At 40.2% G+C, this 19,390-nt stretch overlaps 1 protein-coding gene across 3 annotated transcripts in view; it reads left to right on the top strand.

Annotated features, from left to right (window-relative positions):
* CDC20B (cell division cycle 20B) overlaps window positions 1–19,390 on the top strand; it is a gene marked incomplete at both ends in the record, with an annotated part of 62,572 nt that overhangs the window by 12,864 nt on the left and 30,318 nt on the right. For all 3 annotated transcript variants that reach the window (XM_079916774.1, XM_079916773.1, XM_079916772.1), the window contains 2 exons: window positions 12,206–12,425; window positions 16,535–16,665. In XM_079916774.1, the coding sequence (XP_079772900.1) occupies window positions 12,206–12,425; window positions 16,535–16,665 (351 nt within the window). The remainder of the gene's footprint in view (window positions 1–12,205; window positions 12,426–16,534; window positions 16,666–19,390) is intronic.

Raw genomic sequence — 19,390 nt, 5'->3', positions numbered from 1 at the left:
ATATCTCCTCCCTCCTGCATCTCCCTGCCACCCACCCATCCCACCCCTCTAGGTGGTCACAAAGCACAGAGCTGATCTCCCTGTGCTATGAGGCTGCTTCCCACTAGCTAATGATTTTACATTTGGTAGTGTTTATATGTCCATGCCACTCTCTCACTTTTTCCCAGCTTACCCTTCCCCCTCCCCGTGTCCTCAAATCCGTTCTCTAGTAAGTCTGCATCTTTATTCCTGACCTGCCCCTAGGTTCTTCATAACCATTTTTTTTTTTAGATTCCATATATATGTGTTAGCATACGGTATTTGTTTTTCTCTTTCTGACTTACTTCACTCTGTATGACAGAATCTAGGTCCATCCACCTCACTACAGATAACTCAGTTTCGTTTCTTTTTATGGCTGAGTAATATTCCATTGTATATATGTGCCACATCTTCTTTATCCATTCATCTGTCTATGGACACTTAGGTTGCTTCCATGTCCTGGCTATTGTAAATAGAGCTGCAATGAACATTGTGGTACATGACTCTTTTTGAATTATGGTTTTCTCAGGATATATGCTCAGTAGTGGGGTTGCTGGGTCATATGGTAGTTATATTTTTAGTTTTTTAAGGAACCTTCATACTGTTCTCCAGAGTGGCTGTATCAATTTACATTCCCACCAACAGTGCAAGAGGGTTCCCTTTTCTCCACACCCTCTCCAGCATTTATTGTTTGTAGATTTTTCGATGATGGCCATTCTGCCTGGTGTGAGGTGATACCTCATTGTAGTTTTTTTTTTTTTTTTGGTACGCGGGCCTCTGACTGTTGTGGTTTCTCCCGTTGCGGAGCACAGACTCTGGATGTGCAGGCTCAGCGGCCATGGGTCACGGGCCATGGGCCACGGGCCTAGCCACTCTGCGGCATGTGGGATCTTCCCGGACTGGGGCACGAACCTGTGTCCCCTGCATTGGCAGGCAGACTCTCAACCACTGTGCCACCAGGGAAGCCCCTCATTGTAGTTTTGATTTGCAGTTTTCTAATTATTAGTGATGTTGAGCATCTTTTCATGTGTTTGTTGGCAATCTGTATATCTTTTCTGGAGAAATGTCTGTTTAGGTCTTCTGCCCATTTTTGGATTGGGTTGTTTTTTGATTTGAGCTGCAGGAGCTGCTTGTATATTCTGGAGATTAATCCTTTGTCAGTTGCTTCATTTGCAAATATTTTCTCCCACTCTGAGGGTTGTCTTTTCGTCTTGTTTATGGTTTCCTTTGCTGTGCAAAAGCTTTAAAGTTTCATTAGGTCCCATTTGCTTATTTTTGTTTCCATTTCTCTAGGAGGTGGGTCAAAAATGATCTTGCTGTGATTTATGTCATGGAGTGCTCTGCCTATGTTTTCCTCTAAGAGTTTGATAGTATCTGGCCTTACATTTAGGTCTTTAATCCATTTTGAGTTTATTTCTGTGTATGGTGTTAGGGAGTGTTCTAATTTCACTCTTTTACATGTAGCTGTCCAGTTTTCCCAGCACCACTTATTGAAGAGGCTGTCTGTTCTCAATTGTATATTCTTGCCTCCTTTATCAAATATAAGGTGACCATATGTGTGTGAGTTTATCTCTGGGCTTTCTATCCTGTTCCATTGATCTATATTTCTGTTTTTGTGCCAGTACCATACTGTCTTGATTACTGTAGCTTTGTAGTATAGTCTGAAGTCCAGGCGCCTGATTCCTCCAGCTCCATTTTTCTTTCTCAAGATTGCTTTGGCTATTCAGGGTCTTTTGTGTTTCCATACAAATTGTGAAATTTTTTGTTCTAGGACACATAGCAGGTTTTGAATGAAGGTACTTTGTTCCGCTAGGGCCTGACTGTTGGTGTTGTGGTAAGTTTCCAGAAAGTGCTAGAAAAGTGCACAGAATGATCTGAGAAGCTGTGAGAGTCCCTTCCCATCATCGTTAGGTATTTGGAGCTTTAGAGGACATGCTAAGGAGGCTATCAGCCCTGCTCTGGTCCCTGCTCCTGGGGTATGTGTTTGGAGGTAGCTGAGCAAAGCCCACAGCTTAAGCACATAAACCTGTCAGAGAACATAAACCACTTCACTCCCACTCTTGGGACCTGATAAGAATGGATACAAAAGAAAACTATTCTCTTGTAAATATAATTTCTAGTAAAAACTAGAAATACTAATACAAAATGTATTATATCACTTCTTAACTGTGATAACTTTACTTTGGTGCTCTCTAGCTGAGTTGTTGAAAGAGACAAAGTGCCTGTGTTTATATTACCTCCGAACACTGCTACGTAGCTTAAATTCTCTGCCCTTGCTCCTCCAAGTCAGGTCCTTGCCTGCAGCACTGCCATCGCTTGGGTGCTTGTTAGAAACACAGCCTTTCAGGCCCCATCCCAGCCTTTTTTGAATCAAAATCTGCATTTTTACAAGATCCCCTCATGACTCAAAGGCACATTTAAGTCTGAGAAATTAGACCTCAATCTTTTTCTGGTTTGCAGAGTAACAAGCTTCTTTGGTTTCCCTTTATCTTCCACAGTAGATGTGTTTCGTGTCTCTGTGTCTACACTAGCTACTTTAACTCCCCAGGCTGTTTAAGCAAATAGCTTTAAAAGTTAATTCATGGAACCTGTTGTAATTTGAACCATGTAAACTCATTCCATTATAACTGTGCTTTGAGGGAGGAGACAGAGGGATAACTCTGGAAGGGATGTTGACTGACCATCTCCCAGGCAGGACTCCATAGGGTGATATTATTTTGATAAAATCATTATGCTAGCTTCTAGTCCATTGTTTTCTATGAATCTCCCATTGAGTGATCCAGAGCTGAAAGGACTTGAGAAGGCCAATATTATGCTATATGAACTTATGAGAGATTGCTGTATAAGCATGCCAGTTTTTACAACCAGAAATAAAACAATTGTGCAGACCTGATGTTTCCTGTTCGTTTGACCAGAAAATTCACTCTATATGAAAACTACTTGGAAAGCTTAAGTAAGTCTCTTGTCAAGGACGAAATCAGATCAGAGCCAGTTTGTTAATTTTATAATTCTTAAGGCTTAGGAGCATGAGATATAAATATAAACATATGTGTATATATATATCTATGATATCTAAATATCCATACAGGCCCATTAACCAAACATTTAAGACAGTAGTTTGGAGAACACCCACCCTAGACAGTGGTGACCACAGATAGATTTTGGACCTTGCTAGAGTCTTTCTCTGTATATATTTGATTTCATCATCTCTCAGCTTTCTGGGGATCATCATCATTGCTTACATGTTCTGTCTATACTAAGACCATCCTCAGATTATAAATAAATCCACATTGCAAATTACTCTGCTTAGGGGATCATATGTTAGAAAACCCACCAGTTCTCTTTCAGAAGCTCTAGGAAGGCTTCCTAAAGGAGGGGAAGACATTGATGAGGTAGAAGGTCAAGGTTAAGGGAAGCTACTGGGTCAAAAATGGGATAAAGCAGTGGACTCAGTCAACCAACTAAGGCACTGCAGAAGATACAATAAAGTGTAAGTGATGTAAGCAGCCTCACACAAGTATGAAATCAAGCTTGGAGACAAAACACACATGAAACAAGGGAACAATTATAAGGCAGCAAATAACCAAGTGCTAAAGAAATGACATGTTGGTAAGAGCTTTGTACTACCCATGATTCTAAACAAATAACATGTTTGTAGAAAGCTATTTTTAATATTTAGTATATAAATATGCATATATTTATATTACAGGGGATCGAGTGTAGTATAAAGCTCTTTACAGACATTATGTAACAATTCTTTGAAATATGAAGAAGTTAATAACTCACCCAGGATCACAGAACTAGTAAGTGGGACAACCAAGACTAGAGTTTAGGACTTTCAACTTTATAACCGAAATTATTTTAATGACATTAAACTATTTCTCTGTGATAGACAAAATATGTTTACTTAGAAGAAAATGTGATATGTGAGATTGCTGTAGTACTCTGGTGAAGGGGTTTTATTCATCACTAGATATTTAGATTTTTTTTAAAGATTTTTTTTTAATGTGGTACATTGTTTTTTAAAAGTCTTTATTGAATTTGTTACAATACTGCTTCTGTTTTATGTTTTGATTTTTTTGTTTGAGAGGCATGTGGGATCTTAGCTCCCCCACCAGGGATGGAACCCGCACCCCCTGCACTGGAAGGTGAAGTCTTAACCACTGGACCGCCAAGGAAGTCCCGACATTTAGTTTTATAAGAAATCACTGTAAGGGTCTGAAGAGGGGAGGGAATGGAGAACAACAAACAAAACCTTGGCCACGTGTACTGAAGTTATGTGGAAGGGGTCAGAGCCTGCAGAGCAACAAGTCAAGCTGAGAGATGATAGTGTACTTAACGAAGGCAACCTTGATGAGGGAGATAGAAAGGAAGGGGTAGATGCTAAAGACACTCTGGAGCCCCCAGTGGCAGGTGTTGGCAATGCAGAATAAAGGATATCTGACCTTGATTGTTTTTGCTTGGGTTGTATTGCTCCCTAGGATGAGGGGGCATTGGAAGTTAAAAAATGAGACGGTAGATATTTTGTTCTTCACGATCAATTTTAAATAATATTTAGACCCTGATTTCGAAATGTCCTGTGGACAGAATGCTGCCGTGTTGGGCTGCTGCTGGTGGGGCAGGTGGGAAGGGCAGACATTCAGAGGCTAAGGAAGAGGGGTTGGTGGGATATGCCTGAGAGCTAAGGACCATCTTTGTTACTTTTGTCTCTGCCATAAGGTTCTAGAAAGACCCTGGCATCACCAGCATGTCTTTCCTTGGAATGTCTAGGTTTTTCCCACCCACTGAATATTTGTGTGTCAGATTATTTATCACTAGATATATATTTGTTTCTGTTTTCCCAGTTGTTTCATTTTGTTACTTCCTGACCTTATTTTTAACCTCTCTAGGTTCCTTTCTATTTATTTTTTGGCCCCGGTGCCCTGAATTCCTCCCGATTTAGTGTCAATATGATGTGAACTCTAAAGGTAAACAAGGCACACTGATGTGCTTGGAGTATCAAGTCATTCATCCCTTTTCCCTTCTTTGTCTTATTTTCCTTATCTCCCTCTTCCTCTCTATTAATAAATACTTGAGTCATTTAAAACTATGCGACAGGCATTTCCTCAGCAGGAGATAGATCCTGGAACAGAAGTTTAAAAACATTGAAGATGAAATACCACAACCTACAGCAGTGTTTCCTAAGCTGTAGTTATTTGCATACTGCCTCAGTGATTTGCCCTGTCTGCATACCATTTGTTAGTTACTTAACTTTTTTTGTCCAAATCGAGTCACTTATTTTACTCAAATTAATTTTTATAAGGGAAAATTTTCTATCAACAATGAAAAATTTAAAACATTAAAAAATGCACGTTAAAATACATAACTATTAAAAAATGTTCCTCTGTGCCATTACAGACCATATGTCCTTAGTGGAGGGGCTGACTGAGAACAATATATTCAAAATGTTACGAACAATTGCGTTCTAACTCTTTGAACGTTCTTTGTGTTGAATACAGACTTGCCTCTTCCTATGCATTGATCCTAGTTTTGTCATAGGGAGCAACACAAAATAAGTTTTGCTTTTTTGTCATAAATTGCTTCTCTTTAAAGAAGACAGTTCCTTTTGGGTCTCCTTTCCTCTGGACTAGATACCCCAGGTGCCCTCACTCCATTCACGTGTGGCTCTTTTACTGTGTGTTCCCTGCCTTCCTATCACTGCAGTCTCTTTCCTCCAAATAAAATCAAGTTTTGAATCCTGGCTTGTCCATCTCCTTCCGAAAGAACAGTTCTGAGACTGGCCACGGTTCTCCAGATGAGTTTTGACCGGTGCAGAGATAATCAGATTTTGCTTGCTTTTCTTCTGGACACCGTTTTTCTCTTAACAAGGCCTAGAATTGTACTACTTAAAAAAAAAGGAATTGCATTATACTGTTGACTCGTATTCTGGATGTGGCTGTCTAATACTGCCCATCATTTTCACTTCTTATCAGTTCTTTCCCATGTTAGGCCTGTGCTGTGAAAAAAATCTAAATGGGAAAAATGTTCACATATTCTTATTGAATTGAATTTTGCTGATTTTGGTCTTTGTCCCAGACTTTATTCTGAATCCTACTCTGTCCTTTAATATTTTAACTCTCTTCTCACCTTAGGAAAAACCATTTCGATAAATAAATTTCCATTCAAACTACTGATAACAAACTCAACAGCATTAGGCCAGGGACAGAACCCCTTCTGTACATCACAGGTGGATTCATTCAGGCCAACATGGATCCAGTAAGACTCGTGTGATCCAGGCCACTGGTGACAAAAGCTACTTATTTCTAGTTACTTGTTCTTCCTATTGGAAAACCATGGAGAACACTTGTCTATCTAAATTTGAGGGGGGGAGGGCATTTTCTCACTTGTCATCATAGATCACTAATCAGTATCCATTCTGGAAGTGTCGTCAGTGTTCTGAGGTTTCATTTATCTGGTCCCAGAGACTTGAACTTATTTAAATTGCCCAGATGAATATCTATTGCTTAATTAAAACTCACTCTCCAGTTTCTGCAGAAATGTTTATTATGTCCTGTCCAATTTGACAATCATTCTTCTTAATGGAAAAGAAAGAAAGAAAATAGCTTATTTCCTTGCCTCTGAATTCTTTCTTAAATCCCTTGTGGTTTTTTAGGATTCACTGCCTCTGAGGGAAGAGATTCATTCATTTATTCATGAGCTCCTAGATGCCCTAAATGTCTTATAATCTGAGAATAGTAAGAGAAAATACAAAGTCTCTGGTCTTAATGAATTGATAATATAGTAGAAGGACATAAAAATAATCAGAAAAGTGGAAAATAAGCCATCTTAGTCTTTGTGGGCTGCTGTAACAAACTACCATAGACTGGGTAGCTTATAAACAACAGAAATTTATTTCTCACAGTTCTGGAGGCTAGAAGTCTGAGGTCAGGGTCCCAGCATGGTCGGTTGAAGGCTGTTTTCTGGGCTGCAGACTTCTTGTTGTACCCTCACATGATAGAAGGGGCTTGAGAGCTCTGTGGGGCCTCTTTTATAAGGGCACTAATCCCATTCATTAGGGCTCTGCCCTCATGACCTAATCACTTCCCAAAGGCCCCACCTACTCACACCATTACCTTTAAGGGTTAGGATTTCAACATGATTTTTTTGTGGGGGGAGGAGGGACACAAGCATTGAGACTACAGCATGAGCAGAGGTGCTAAAAGCACGGGGACTGAATCACTTTGTGAGTTTAAACCTTGGGTTACCCTGGTTGGTTTTGAGGCTGTGCACTGCATGCTCCAGGGGCTGCCATTCATAAAGGCAATGTTGTGTACAATTGTGTGCAGTGGTCTGAATCCTGGATCCGCTACTTATCAGCGCTGTATCTTTTCTCAAGTTATCCTTGTTCAAACCTATTAACCTTCACTTTCTGACTCTGGAGAATGGGGGATATAATTGTACCTATCTCATAGGGTTGTGATGAAGTTTAAATAAAAACCCTCTAATACATTTATCTCAGTGCTTGGCACTTATTGAGTGCTTGATAAATGCTGTTATTATTAATAAAATGTGACCAGGCTCTATTGGAAGCACACATAGTGAGCTATAGAAGCACAGGAGTGCTGTGTATTAGTGTCCAATGACTGATGTAACAAATTACCACAAATTTGGAGGCTTAAAACAGGACACATTTATTCTCTCACAATTATGGAGGTTAGAGGTCCAAAATCAGTTTCCCTGGCATAAGGCAAGAAATCAGCAGGGGAGGCTTTAGGGGAGAAGCCATTCCTTGCTTTTTCCCGTTTCTGGTGAACCAGCATTTCTTGGTTGTGCATTACCCCAGTCTCTGTCTCTGTGGTCACATTTCCTTCTCCTCCTCTGTGTGTAGTCAAATCTCCCTCTGCCTCCTTCTAGAAGGACATGTTATTTCATTTAGGGGTTACCCAGATAATCCAAGATGTTCTCCCCATCTCAAGATTCTTAACTTAAACACATCTGCGAAAGCCCTTTGCCATAGAAAGTAACATTCATAGGTTCTAGGGATTAGGATATGGATATCTTACGGGGCCATTATTGTATTAGGATTTCTCTAGAGAAACAGAATGAATAGGATATATAGATATAGACAGAGATATAGTTATAGGTATAGATATAGACATAGATATAGATAAGAGGCTCATGAGGTTATGGAAGCTAAATCACACAACCCTGCCATTTGCAAGCTGGAGAACCAGGAAAGCTGGTGGTATGATTCAGTCCAAGTCCAAAGGCCCGAGAACTGGGGGACTGCTGTTGTATGTTAAGGAGTCTGAAGATCTGTGGACCAGGAGCTCTGATGTCTGAGGCCAGGAAAAGATGGATGTCTCAGTTCACAAAGGGAGAGAATTTGCCCTTCCTTTGCCTTTTTGTTCCATTTGGGGCCCTGGTGGTTTGGATGGTGCCCACCCATATTTGTGAAGGTGGATCTCTTTACTCAGTCTACTGAATCAAATGCTTCCAGAAACACCCTCACAGACACATCCAGAAATTACATTTTATGAGCTATCTGGGCATCTCTTAGCTCAATCAAGTTGATGCATAATATTAACCATCACAATTATATAGCCCACCACAGGCTGCCCAACCCAGTTTAGAATGCGGAGGAAAGGAATGTCAGAGACACTTTCCTGAAGGAGTTGGTGGCTGACCCCAGCCATGAGGGTGGGCTAGAGAACTGCTGAAGAGCATCCCAGGTGGGGAAACCGTATGGAGAGAGTGACAGTGGACAAGCCAGAGAAACATGGCTCATTGTCAGTTCAGTGTGAAATTTTTAAATCATTTTTCTTAGCTGACACATCAAATTCTTTATTTTCCCTCTTTTAAACTCAGGATTATTTTGTTTTTAAATGTATATTTAAATTTGGGACTCCAGGAAAACCTTGATCAAGAGTATCATGTTTGTTGCAAGTTAAATATATCTTCAAATATGGTGGCTGCTCCCTTTCTTGCTGCCTAGAAGGGTGAGGGCTGCTTCGCTGGTGTTTGCAGAGGTTGCAGACCTAGCCCAGCCCACAGCCTGAATGGGGCCCACAGACATGCTTTGCTTAATCCCACGCGTTTTAAAATTTTTGAATCACTTGAAAACTTTGAAAAGTAGGGAAATTGATAGGAAAAGTCTCAATTTATAACTTCTGTTAAAACATGGGACAACGTACCCCTCTGACTATCTTTCTTGCTGAAACACGAGCATTCTGATCAGAGAGAGATTCCCACCACCCAGTCTCCTTCTGACTGGGGCTGAGTCTCTCCAGTCTTTGAGCTGGATCTGTGGTTTCCTTGTCTGAGAGAAACCAAGAAGTAGGAGATGAAAGTCTGAGTGGGCCACATTTCTCCCTCCAGGCCCACTTCTGCCAGCTCCTTCCCTGCTGCTCCCTTGTCTGGGCTTCTGAGGATGAGACGCCAGATTTACGTTTCCAGGGCTCTATCTTTCCCGCTTTTCAGCTTTTCCTGTTCCTACTCAAAAACAAGAACAAGGGTAGAACAATCGAAAGGCAAAAAAATTGACCCCAAACAACACTGTTCACAACAGCAAAGGCCTCGGGCTCCTGACTTCTCTTTTTCTGGAGAAGGTGCCCTTTTTGGTGCAGTTTCTGGAGGAAAACAGAGTAGCAGTAGGGGAGAGATCTCCACCCACCAGCTGGAGTGGCTGCAGGCCACCAGGTGATCACCTTACACACACTTACTAAAAAACCCAAACAAAACCAATATTCACTGCCTTAATGTTCTGGCATATTTCCTTCCTATCTTTCATTTATAGATAGGAAGTAAGACCACATTGGAATACTCTTTTATGGTGTCCATTTTTCACTTGGTAGTATAGTATAAGCATTTTTGTGTTTTATTGAATTTAATCCTATCTTTAAAGATTTTTAAATTGAGGTGAAATCATAAAAATTAAAAAACATGAAATTAAACATAAAATTAAACATTTTCAAGTGAAAAATTCAATGGCCTTTAGTACATTCACAGTGTTGTACAACCACCACCTCTATCTCATTCCAAAATATTTTCATCATCCCAAAAGAAGACTCAAAAAAAAAAAAAAAAAGACTCCGTACCCATTAGGCAGTTTCTCCCCATTTCCTCCTTCCCCCAATCCATGGAAACTACTGATCTGTGTTCTGCCTCTATGGAGTTACCTATTCTGGATATTTCATATACATGGAATCATACAATATGTGACTTCTTTTGTGTCTGCTTCTTTCACTTTTCATAATATTTTCAAGGTTTATCCACATTATAGCATTTTATTAGTACTTCATTCCTTTTTATAGCTGAGTAATATTCATATACACATTGTTATACAGGCATATATATACTCCATTGCACACATACATTCCCCCTCAATTTGTTTATCCATTTCCACCTCTGGCTATTATAAATAATGCTGCTGTGAACATCTGTGTACCTGTAGTTGAGTGCCTGTTTTCATTTCTTTGGGGTATATACCTAAGAGTTGAATTGCTGGTCATATGGTAATTCGAGGTTTAAATTTTTTTTTTTTTTTTTTGCGGTACGCAGGCCTCTCACTGTTGTGGCCTCTCCCGTTGCGGAGCACAGGCTCCGCACGCGCAGGCTCAGCGGCCATGGCTCACGGGCCCAGCTGCTCTGCGGCACGTGGGATCCTCCCGGACCGGGGCACGAACCCGTGTCCCCTGCATCGGCAGGCAGACTCTCAACCACTGCGCCACCAGGGAAGCCCGAGGTTTAAATTTTTGAGGAACTGCCAAACTTTTTCCACAGCAGCTGCACCATTTTGCATTCTCATAAGCAATGTACAGAGGTTCTGATTTCTCCACATCCTCACCAATAGTTGTTATAGATAGGTCGACTGATTGACTATAGCCTTCTTAGTGGGTATGAAGTGGTGCTTCATTGTGGTTTTGATTTCATTTCCCTAATTTCTAATGGCTGCAGAGTATTCCCTTTTATGGATGCCACATAGTTTACCTAGTCAATTCTCCACTGGTAAACACTGAGTCCCTCTCATCTTTTTGCCCTTACATATATACTTCAGTACACACCCTCACGTTCTCAGTTGAAAGCATGGACTGTGGAGTCAGACAGATGAGTTTAGGGTATAGCATCTCCGTTTACTCCTAGTGTGGTCTTAGGCAATTCACTTAACTTCTAAATCTCAGTTTCTTCATTGGTAAAATGGGAATAAATAACAGACCTGCTTCACCAAGTGTTTCAGAGGATTAAATATGAATGTGCATAAAGCCATTAACATATGGGTTTGTATGTGGTATGCAATCAATAGTTGCTGGAATCTTTGATTTCTTCCTTAAATTCTTAGAGATGACATTGCTGGGTCAGTACAGGTTAGGCACATATTTGAGGGCTTTTGACACACATTGCCAAATTGTCCTTTCCAGATACTAATTGACATTCCACCAGCACTGTATGCCAGTGTTTGTTTCTAGAACCTTCAACATTGGGAATTGTCATTTAAAAAATCATTGCTAACATCTCAATATTGTTTTAAATTTGCATTTTTGATTATTAATGAGCTTGAATATATTTGGGGCATTTATATATCTCTTTAATGTATTGTCTTTTTATGTCCCATGCTCACTTTTCTCTTGGGATGATAAACTTGTCTAAATTTCTATAAGAGCCCTTTATACAAAGATATTAACCTAACATGCCTGTCATTTTGTTAAAAAATAATTCATTTTCTGTTTGTCATTTGCATTTTAATTTCACATAACTACATGGCATGGCTCACCACTAAAGGATCTGTAAATACCAAACTCTTGGTGTTTCTCAGAGGGGATGGACAGAAGTTGAGCAAGTTAGGCCTCAGTTTTCCCATCTGAAAAATGGGATTGGACTAGAAAATTGCTATTTATTTACAGACTTTATGATATTTTATGCTTTTATGAAATTTTATGATTTTATATTAACATCTTCTATGATCAGTATATAGTGTTATTCAACTTCATATTTTATATTTGTATGTAATAGTAATAAGCATAAACATAATTACTCCTGAAACTGCTTTGGAATGTCTTCAGACCCTTGAGCAGAGGCTCTAAGTGTGTTATATATATACATACATATATAAAATGTACTAGGTGAGTTGTTTATAATTCTCTTTTAAGGAATTTTAACTTTTGTATCATTGAGGCTACTATAAATCATGTACCTGTTTGTTGTTAAATAGGTATTTGATGCAGTTAATCCAACATACTCTAACTTCAAGAGCAACTTTGCGAAGAGGCTATCGGCTGAAGTTCCTGTTGCCAGTAGCCCAATTACCACAAGATGGCGGCAAAGCCAAACCAGGGATGTGGCAGCCCATTCCTTTGGGGGAGAGCATTCAACCGCTGACCTCCCAGAAACTGCGCTGAAGATAACTCCTGAGAAAGAGACCTTGATTCCAGGTGAGGTAATAAAAATGCCACAGGCCAGTTTTGAAATCTTAAAAAAAAGATGTATTCCTGAGAGAATCTTTGTCTTACAGAAATATCTGATGTCACATTTAGTCAGCTGCTTTTCTCTTTTTCTCCCTTTGAATAAGAAATTTCCAGGGGCAGGGGGAAGGGGAGGCCTGAAACAAAACCAGAAGAAAGTATGTTGTATTTTAAGTGTGTCTCTGAGATTTGCATTGGTAGATTATTGCTTTTGTAAAGACTTTAAGTATGTATAAATATGTGTATGTATACATATGTATACACACAAATATGTTTCTCTTATGTTTTGTAAAGTATAGAGTTTTTGATGACTCTTCAATTTTGAAGATTCCTTGTCTACAACAGTCAGGAAAAAGATGTATTAGTAATGAAATAATTAGGTATGAAATAGAAGAAAAAGATGAAAACAGGAGAGGATGAGTGGAAGAGAAAGAAAAGGAAGGAAGAGGAGAGAGATGGAGAGTACAGAGGAGACAGAGAGAGAGAGAGGAGGAATAAGAAGAAGAAAGAAGAGAAGAGATGAGGGGAGTGGAGGGAAACAAGAAGAGAGGGAAAGAGGGAAGAGGGAAGCAAAGAGAAGGAAAGATGAGAGTGGGACAGTCTAATGCCTGCCTGGGACAGAGATGGGGAATGGGCAGCAAAGCTGTGATCTGGTGGGCAGGGATCCAGGATTAACCTGTCAAAGCTTTGAAACACAAGCTCTCCTTCTAAAATATGTCTCATTAGCACAACTTAAAAAAAAATGTTCCCAGCTTTATTGAGATTTATTTATTTTGGCTGTGCTGGGTCTTTGTTGTGGCATGGGTTGTGGCATGTGGACTCTTAGTTGTGGCATGCATGCAGGATCTAGTTCCCGGACCAGGGATCAAACCCGGGCCCACTGCATTGGGAGTGCTGAGTCTCACCCACTGGACCACCAGGGAAGTCCCAGTTGAGAAATAATTGACATATAATACTGTGTGGGTTTAAGGTGTATGACATGATGACACAATGCACTTATGTATTGCAAAGTGATTACCACAATAGAGTTAGTTAACATTGCCATCACGTCACATAATTACCATTTTTTTTGTGGTGAGAACATTTAAGATCTATTCTCTTAACAGTTTTCAAGTGTATAATACAGTATTGTTAACAATAATCATCATGTTATACATTAGATCCCCAGAGTTTATTCATTTTCTAATGGGAAATTTGTGCCCTTTGACTGATACCTCCCCATTTTCCCCACCCGCTAGCCCCTGGCAACCACCATTCTACTCTCTCTTTCTCTGAGTACGGCTTTTTTAGACTCCAGGTATAAGTGATATCATACAGTATTTGTCTTTCTCTGTCTGACTATTTCACTTAGCATAATGCCTTCAGGGTCTATCCATGTTGTTGAAAATGGCAGGATTTCCTTCTTTCTCATGGCTGAATAATATTTCATTGTATGTTTATGTACCCCATCTTCTTTGTCCATCCGTTGATGAACACTTAGGTTGTTTCCATATCTTGGCTACTGTGGATATCTCTTCAAGATCCTATTTTCATTTCCTTTGGATAAGTACCCAGAAGTGGAATTGCTGGATCATTGCTGATAGTTCTATTTTTATGTTTCTGAGGAACCTCCATACTGTTTTCCATAGTGACTGCATGAATTTACATTCCCACCAATAGGAGCACAACCTTTTTTTTTTTTTTTTTTTAACATCTTTATTGGGGTATAATTGCTTTACAATGGTGTGTTAGTTTCTGCTTTATAACAAAGTGAATCAGTCATACATAAACATATGTTCCCATATGTCTTCCCTGTTGCAGCACAACCTTTTTTATTCCCATCCTTCAGAAGCAAAACTTGACACTTAGTGATTTAATTTCTGTTCTTCCTTTTTAAAATCCTAGGCAATGTAATTCATTGTCTTATCAGCATGTTTAAGACAAATGGTAACTTACTGCTACTCTTTTCTCAATGACATTAGACACAGTGAGGCACCATAGTCCTGCAGATGGAAAGGGAGCTCAAATCATTTTTTTTTTTGATAGGTAAGAAGTGGATTTATTTAGAGAGAAACACACTCCACAGACAGAGTGTGGGCCATCTCAGAGGTGAGAAAGGCCTCAAATCATTTTTAAACCAATGAAATTTTCCTGTAATAGTAAGTATCAACACAGAAAATAGCTGATTGAAACAGTAGGAGATAAAGGGTTGTAAGAACGGTCATTCTTATGGCTATCTTCTGAAAGATGTTTTAATTGAGGGGTGATTTTAATGCTAATTGTATCAAGGAATTTCTGGCTAAAATTAAGGCTCCCTTTTCCTTCATAGTTCCTTAATTAATTAATTATTTTCAAATAAAGCATTGCATGAGAAATTCAGAATTCTAAGAGAGATTATCAGTCAAAATAATTTTACAAGAAAGTATATTTCATTTTCTATTAAGTTAATACTGCATATTAATCAGAAACATTGGTTTCTCAATGTTTTGCTGGTGGGGTTTCTTTCTTTTTGTTCCAGAAGGGTGAACACTGAAGACCCTCCCATCCTAAAAGGGATGTTTGCAGAGAGGTTCATTTGCAGTCATGCTCTGTGAACAAAACCTGAGAGGTCCTGGATTCCTTAGGCTGGTGGACCTGACCTCTTTGTTGATAACTGGGGTGATTGTCAGTACTAGCATCCAACTGTAACGTTTTATTTCTCATTTGAGGTTCAGAGAGACAGCTTCTTCTCCTCTTTACTTGTCTACAAATCGGACAAAACAAGGATGCATAATTTTGCAAGACAAAGAGTAAGATGTAAAACTTTGCAGAAGGGGCTTCCCTGGTGGCACAGTGGTTGAGAATCCTCCTGCCAATGCAGGGGACACGGGTTCAATCCCTGGTCCGGGAAGATCCCACATGCTGCGGGGCAACTAAGCCTGTGCTCCACAACTACTGAGCCCGCAAGCCACAAGTACTGAGCCTGTGTGCTGCAACTACTGAAGCCCGTGCGCCTAGAGCCCGTGCTCCACAGCAAGGGAAGCCACTGCAATGAGAAATCCGTGCACCGCAACGAAGAGTAACCCCCCCTTGCCACAACTAGAGAAAGCCCGCACGCAGCAACGAAGACCCAGCACATCCAAAAATAAATAAATAAATAAAATACATTAAAATAAAAAAGCCTTTAAAAAAAATAAAACTTTGCAGAACATTTCATGTTTTCATCCCTCTTTCCTCCTTGAAATTAGATTTTGGATTCCTCCTTCCTCTTAGACTTTGGATAGCCCAGAAATTGAGGTGTTGGGCTCTAGGAACATTAGTGACAGTTTATCTAGCACACATTTGTCCAAATGAAGAAGGGATTGTCATATCGCAAAAGGCCAAGTTACTTAATCTAGTGGTCCCTTGGTTCCGCTGATGAACAAGTGATATAGCAGATATTTAGCTTTAGAAGATGACTTGTCAAAGTTTTCAGTGCAGTTAAGTATGGTAAAGGGCTTTCTCAGTTGTGAGAAGAGAATAGAAATGGACAGTAACAATGTAAATAACGTTGACTCTTCCATGACTGTAACTTAGGAAGTATTTTACTAAAGTCATCTCAAACTAGCTTTACATCTTTGTGCAATAGGAAGAGGGAGAGGCAAAGTGATTTGCTTATGATCATGTAGTGAACGTCAATGATTGGAAAGCAAGCATCCCATAGTGTTTTCCTGGCAGGATGATCACAGCCTGGGCAAACCAGGTATGCTTCGCTCCATCATTTTAAACTATTGAACTGTTTGTATCCATTCTTCAAATCTGCAAATGTGTCCTTTCCAGGCAGACATAAAGCATTTCTGCTGCTGCTGCTGTTGGGGTCAGGTCTTTAATCTTAGCATTTCCTCCCGGTTTTGGAAGCCATTGAGGCACTTTCTTACCCAGCGTTCACTTATGAACCCAGTGCTCTGCATAGGCCCTGTGCTGCCCTCTCCACCCCATCCCACCCAGGATTTTGCAGAGACCAGGACCTGTATCTTCACATTCTGTTCTATGGTACATGCCAAGGGCTGACCTCCAACCAAAGGTTTAAAAGATTATATTGTTTTAAAAACCAAATTCAAAGCTAAATTTTCTTCTGGCAGGATCCTACAAAGAGCCACTGAAGACCCCCAACAAAGGAAGTTTTGAAACAAATAGCTCTGCTCTCCATTTTTGCAAGGCACCCCATGCACTGGACGGAGGCAAGAGGAAAACTGTTGCCTCAAAAGGCCAGGTAGGTAAAGAGGGAAAACTGAAGATCCCACATCTTGAGAAGCTCAAACAACTGAGTCCCAAATGTGAGGTAAGAGCTGGCTTAGCTGCTATGACAAATCAGTAAGAAAATGATGGGTTCCTAATAGAAAAAAATGAGTCTGTGAAGGACATGAAAAGAGGCATTTCCAAAAAGAAATAGAATACCTGGCAAATACACAAAAAAGTGTTTAATTAGCATCAGTCAAAAAAGTGAAAATGAGACTAACCATCAACAAGGTAAAGACTAAAAATAGAATAAAATTATACGTACTATGGTATGTTTCCTCTCAGCCCAAAGGTCTCTTGTACGATCATTTCCCAACTATTTGGAAAGTATGTGGTGACTTGGTCTGCCCTTTGGGGTGTCTCAGGATCAGTTTGACTCTTCGTCTATAAGATGGTCTTTTAAATATTTCCCTTATGTCTTTGTTGTTTTTTAGTTTCTCTACTAAGTTAATTTAATTCTTTTAAGTATCTTATTTATTATGGTTTTAAGATCATAGGAGTCTGCCCTAAATCCTTTGTGCACATTAAATATCAGTAGCATGTTTTTAGGTTTATCAAATCGCATGAAGAGCCTCTGAAGAAATCAATGTTTCATTTAGAAAACTTTGAACTAGGAATGTCATAGATTCTCAATTTAGGCAAAGCTACTACTCATTGAGTGTGTGCTTCCTGTGTTTGGCATATATATCTTGCTGGAGGAACAATAAAATATTGTGAATGTAAATTTTAATTATTTGAACTCATATGCAGTTGGAAACAAATGTTATTAGAGCAGGTCTTTTGCTGGGTGCTTATTGTTGGGTAAGGGTTTGGGGTGGGTGGATGGCCAAGGGGTTCTATTGAGATAACTATGGGTGCTGTTGAGCTCATGCCCAGGCCCGGCTATTAACACACCTGTCCTTTCCACCCTCTAGTGCTGTTTGGAGTTTTTACTGCCCTGGCCATCACAACTTCCCTTTTCCTTCCCCTTGTGCTGTCTGGTAACTCGTGGCAGCAAAGTTGGTGGCTCTGTCTGTGGGGTCACGATGGTGTTGGCAAGTTACTATTGTTATAGCAATTGTTATCCAGCAAGAACATCATCCCAGCATCACTGAAGAACCTGGGCAGGGAATAATGGAAGCCTTTTTACTACTTTATGTAGAGCATTTGTTGTCACGACTAATTGGAAGTCAAACATCAGCAAGAACGGTGCAGATATAAAGTGAGGTCTTTTACCTTGACAGTAAACGTGTGTCTTCATGTGGTCCTTAGAGATCACCTGGGGGGTGTTTCTGCAATGAGACCTGCCTAACTCTAGAGATTTCAGAATTCTCATATCCAGTCGGCTCTATGCCAAGTTGCTCATTAAAGTATTGGGTTGGCCCAAAAGTTCGTTTGGGTTTTTCCATAAGATCTTACAGGAAAACCCGAATGAACTTCTTGGCCAACCCAATAATAAGTGGATCTCACCTAGGGAAGAGTATCCCCGGGTATACTGAGCAGAAGCACACTGTCTGGGCAATGCCTTGGTCAGCTTTGAGGTAACTATGGGATTCTGAAGAAGTGAATCTGTGAAGAGTTACATTGAGCTATTGACCATCAGGTCATTGTAGGAATGTTATTTTATACCACTGCTTCTCAAACGAGGGCTACTTTACTCCCCAGGGGACATTTGGCAAAGTCTGAGAACATCTTTTTTTTTTTGTGGTACGTGGGCCTCTCACTGTTGTGGCCTCTCCCGTTGCGGAGCACAGGCTCCGGACGCGCAGGCTCAGCGGCCATGGCTCACGGGCCCAGCCGCTCTGCGGCACGTGAGATCTTCCCGGACCGGGGCACGAACCTGTGTCCCCTGCATCAGCAGGCGGACTCTTAACCACTGCGCCACCAGGGAAGCCCTGAAGACATTTTTGATTATCACAACCAGGGATAGGTATCTAGTAGACCACAATAATGCATTACCTGCCAATAGTTCTGAAGTTGTGAAGCCCTGCTTTATAATTAATTGTTTTACTTTGAATATCTAAAAACCCATGATTCATTGACTGGCAGTGCCTATTATGTGATACAATATCTGGGAAGAAACCCAAAATATCAAAATGATGCTCAGCAGAGAGACTTCTGTCTGAATTATGGTGATCCAGTGATTAAATGTATTGTTGTGAAAGAGATAAAAGAGAATCTTCTCTGTTTTAACTCTTTACTATTGTATTTCTAGAATAAGTACTTTTCTTTCCCTTTTTACTAATTTGCCCATCTGTTTTTGATTGGAGCTGGAAGTAAGAACATCAGGAGTGCTCTTTTTATACTGGCCCAGAGAGATAGCAATCAGAGTTTTGTGCTCATGGAAATTTAGGCAATTTACTTAAGCTGTCTCTGACTTGATAGTCCCAGTTCTCATGGGTAAAGGTGTTAGTGGAAAAGGACCTTTAAGATAATAAGTTTAATCCCAACATATTACAGATGAGGAAAATTGAGGTCCAGAGAAAATCTCAGTAACAGACTGAGAGACCATCTCTGGGTTGGATGCTGAGAGGCACCCTTTGAAATAAATCTTTCTCGGGGAAAGCATTCTTACTAATACTCAACTTTATTGTTTTTTTTTTTCGGTACGCGGGCCTCTCACTGTTGTGGTCTCTCCCGTTGTGGAGCACAGGCTCCGGACGCGCAGGCTCAGCGGCCATGGCTAACGGGCCCAGCTGCTCTGCGGCACGTGGGATCTT

The sequence above is a fragment of the Stenella coeruleoalba genome, assembly GCF_951394435.1.
Source record: "Stenella coeruleoalba genome assembly, chromosome: 3".
Taxonomy (NCBI): Eukaryota; Metazoa; Chordata; class Mammalia; order Artiodactyla; family Delphinidae; genus Stenella; species Stenella coeruleoalba.
This window is presented reverse-complemented; position numbering and strand designations above follow the sequence as displayed.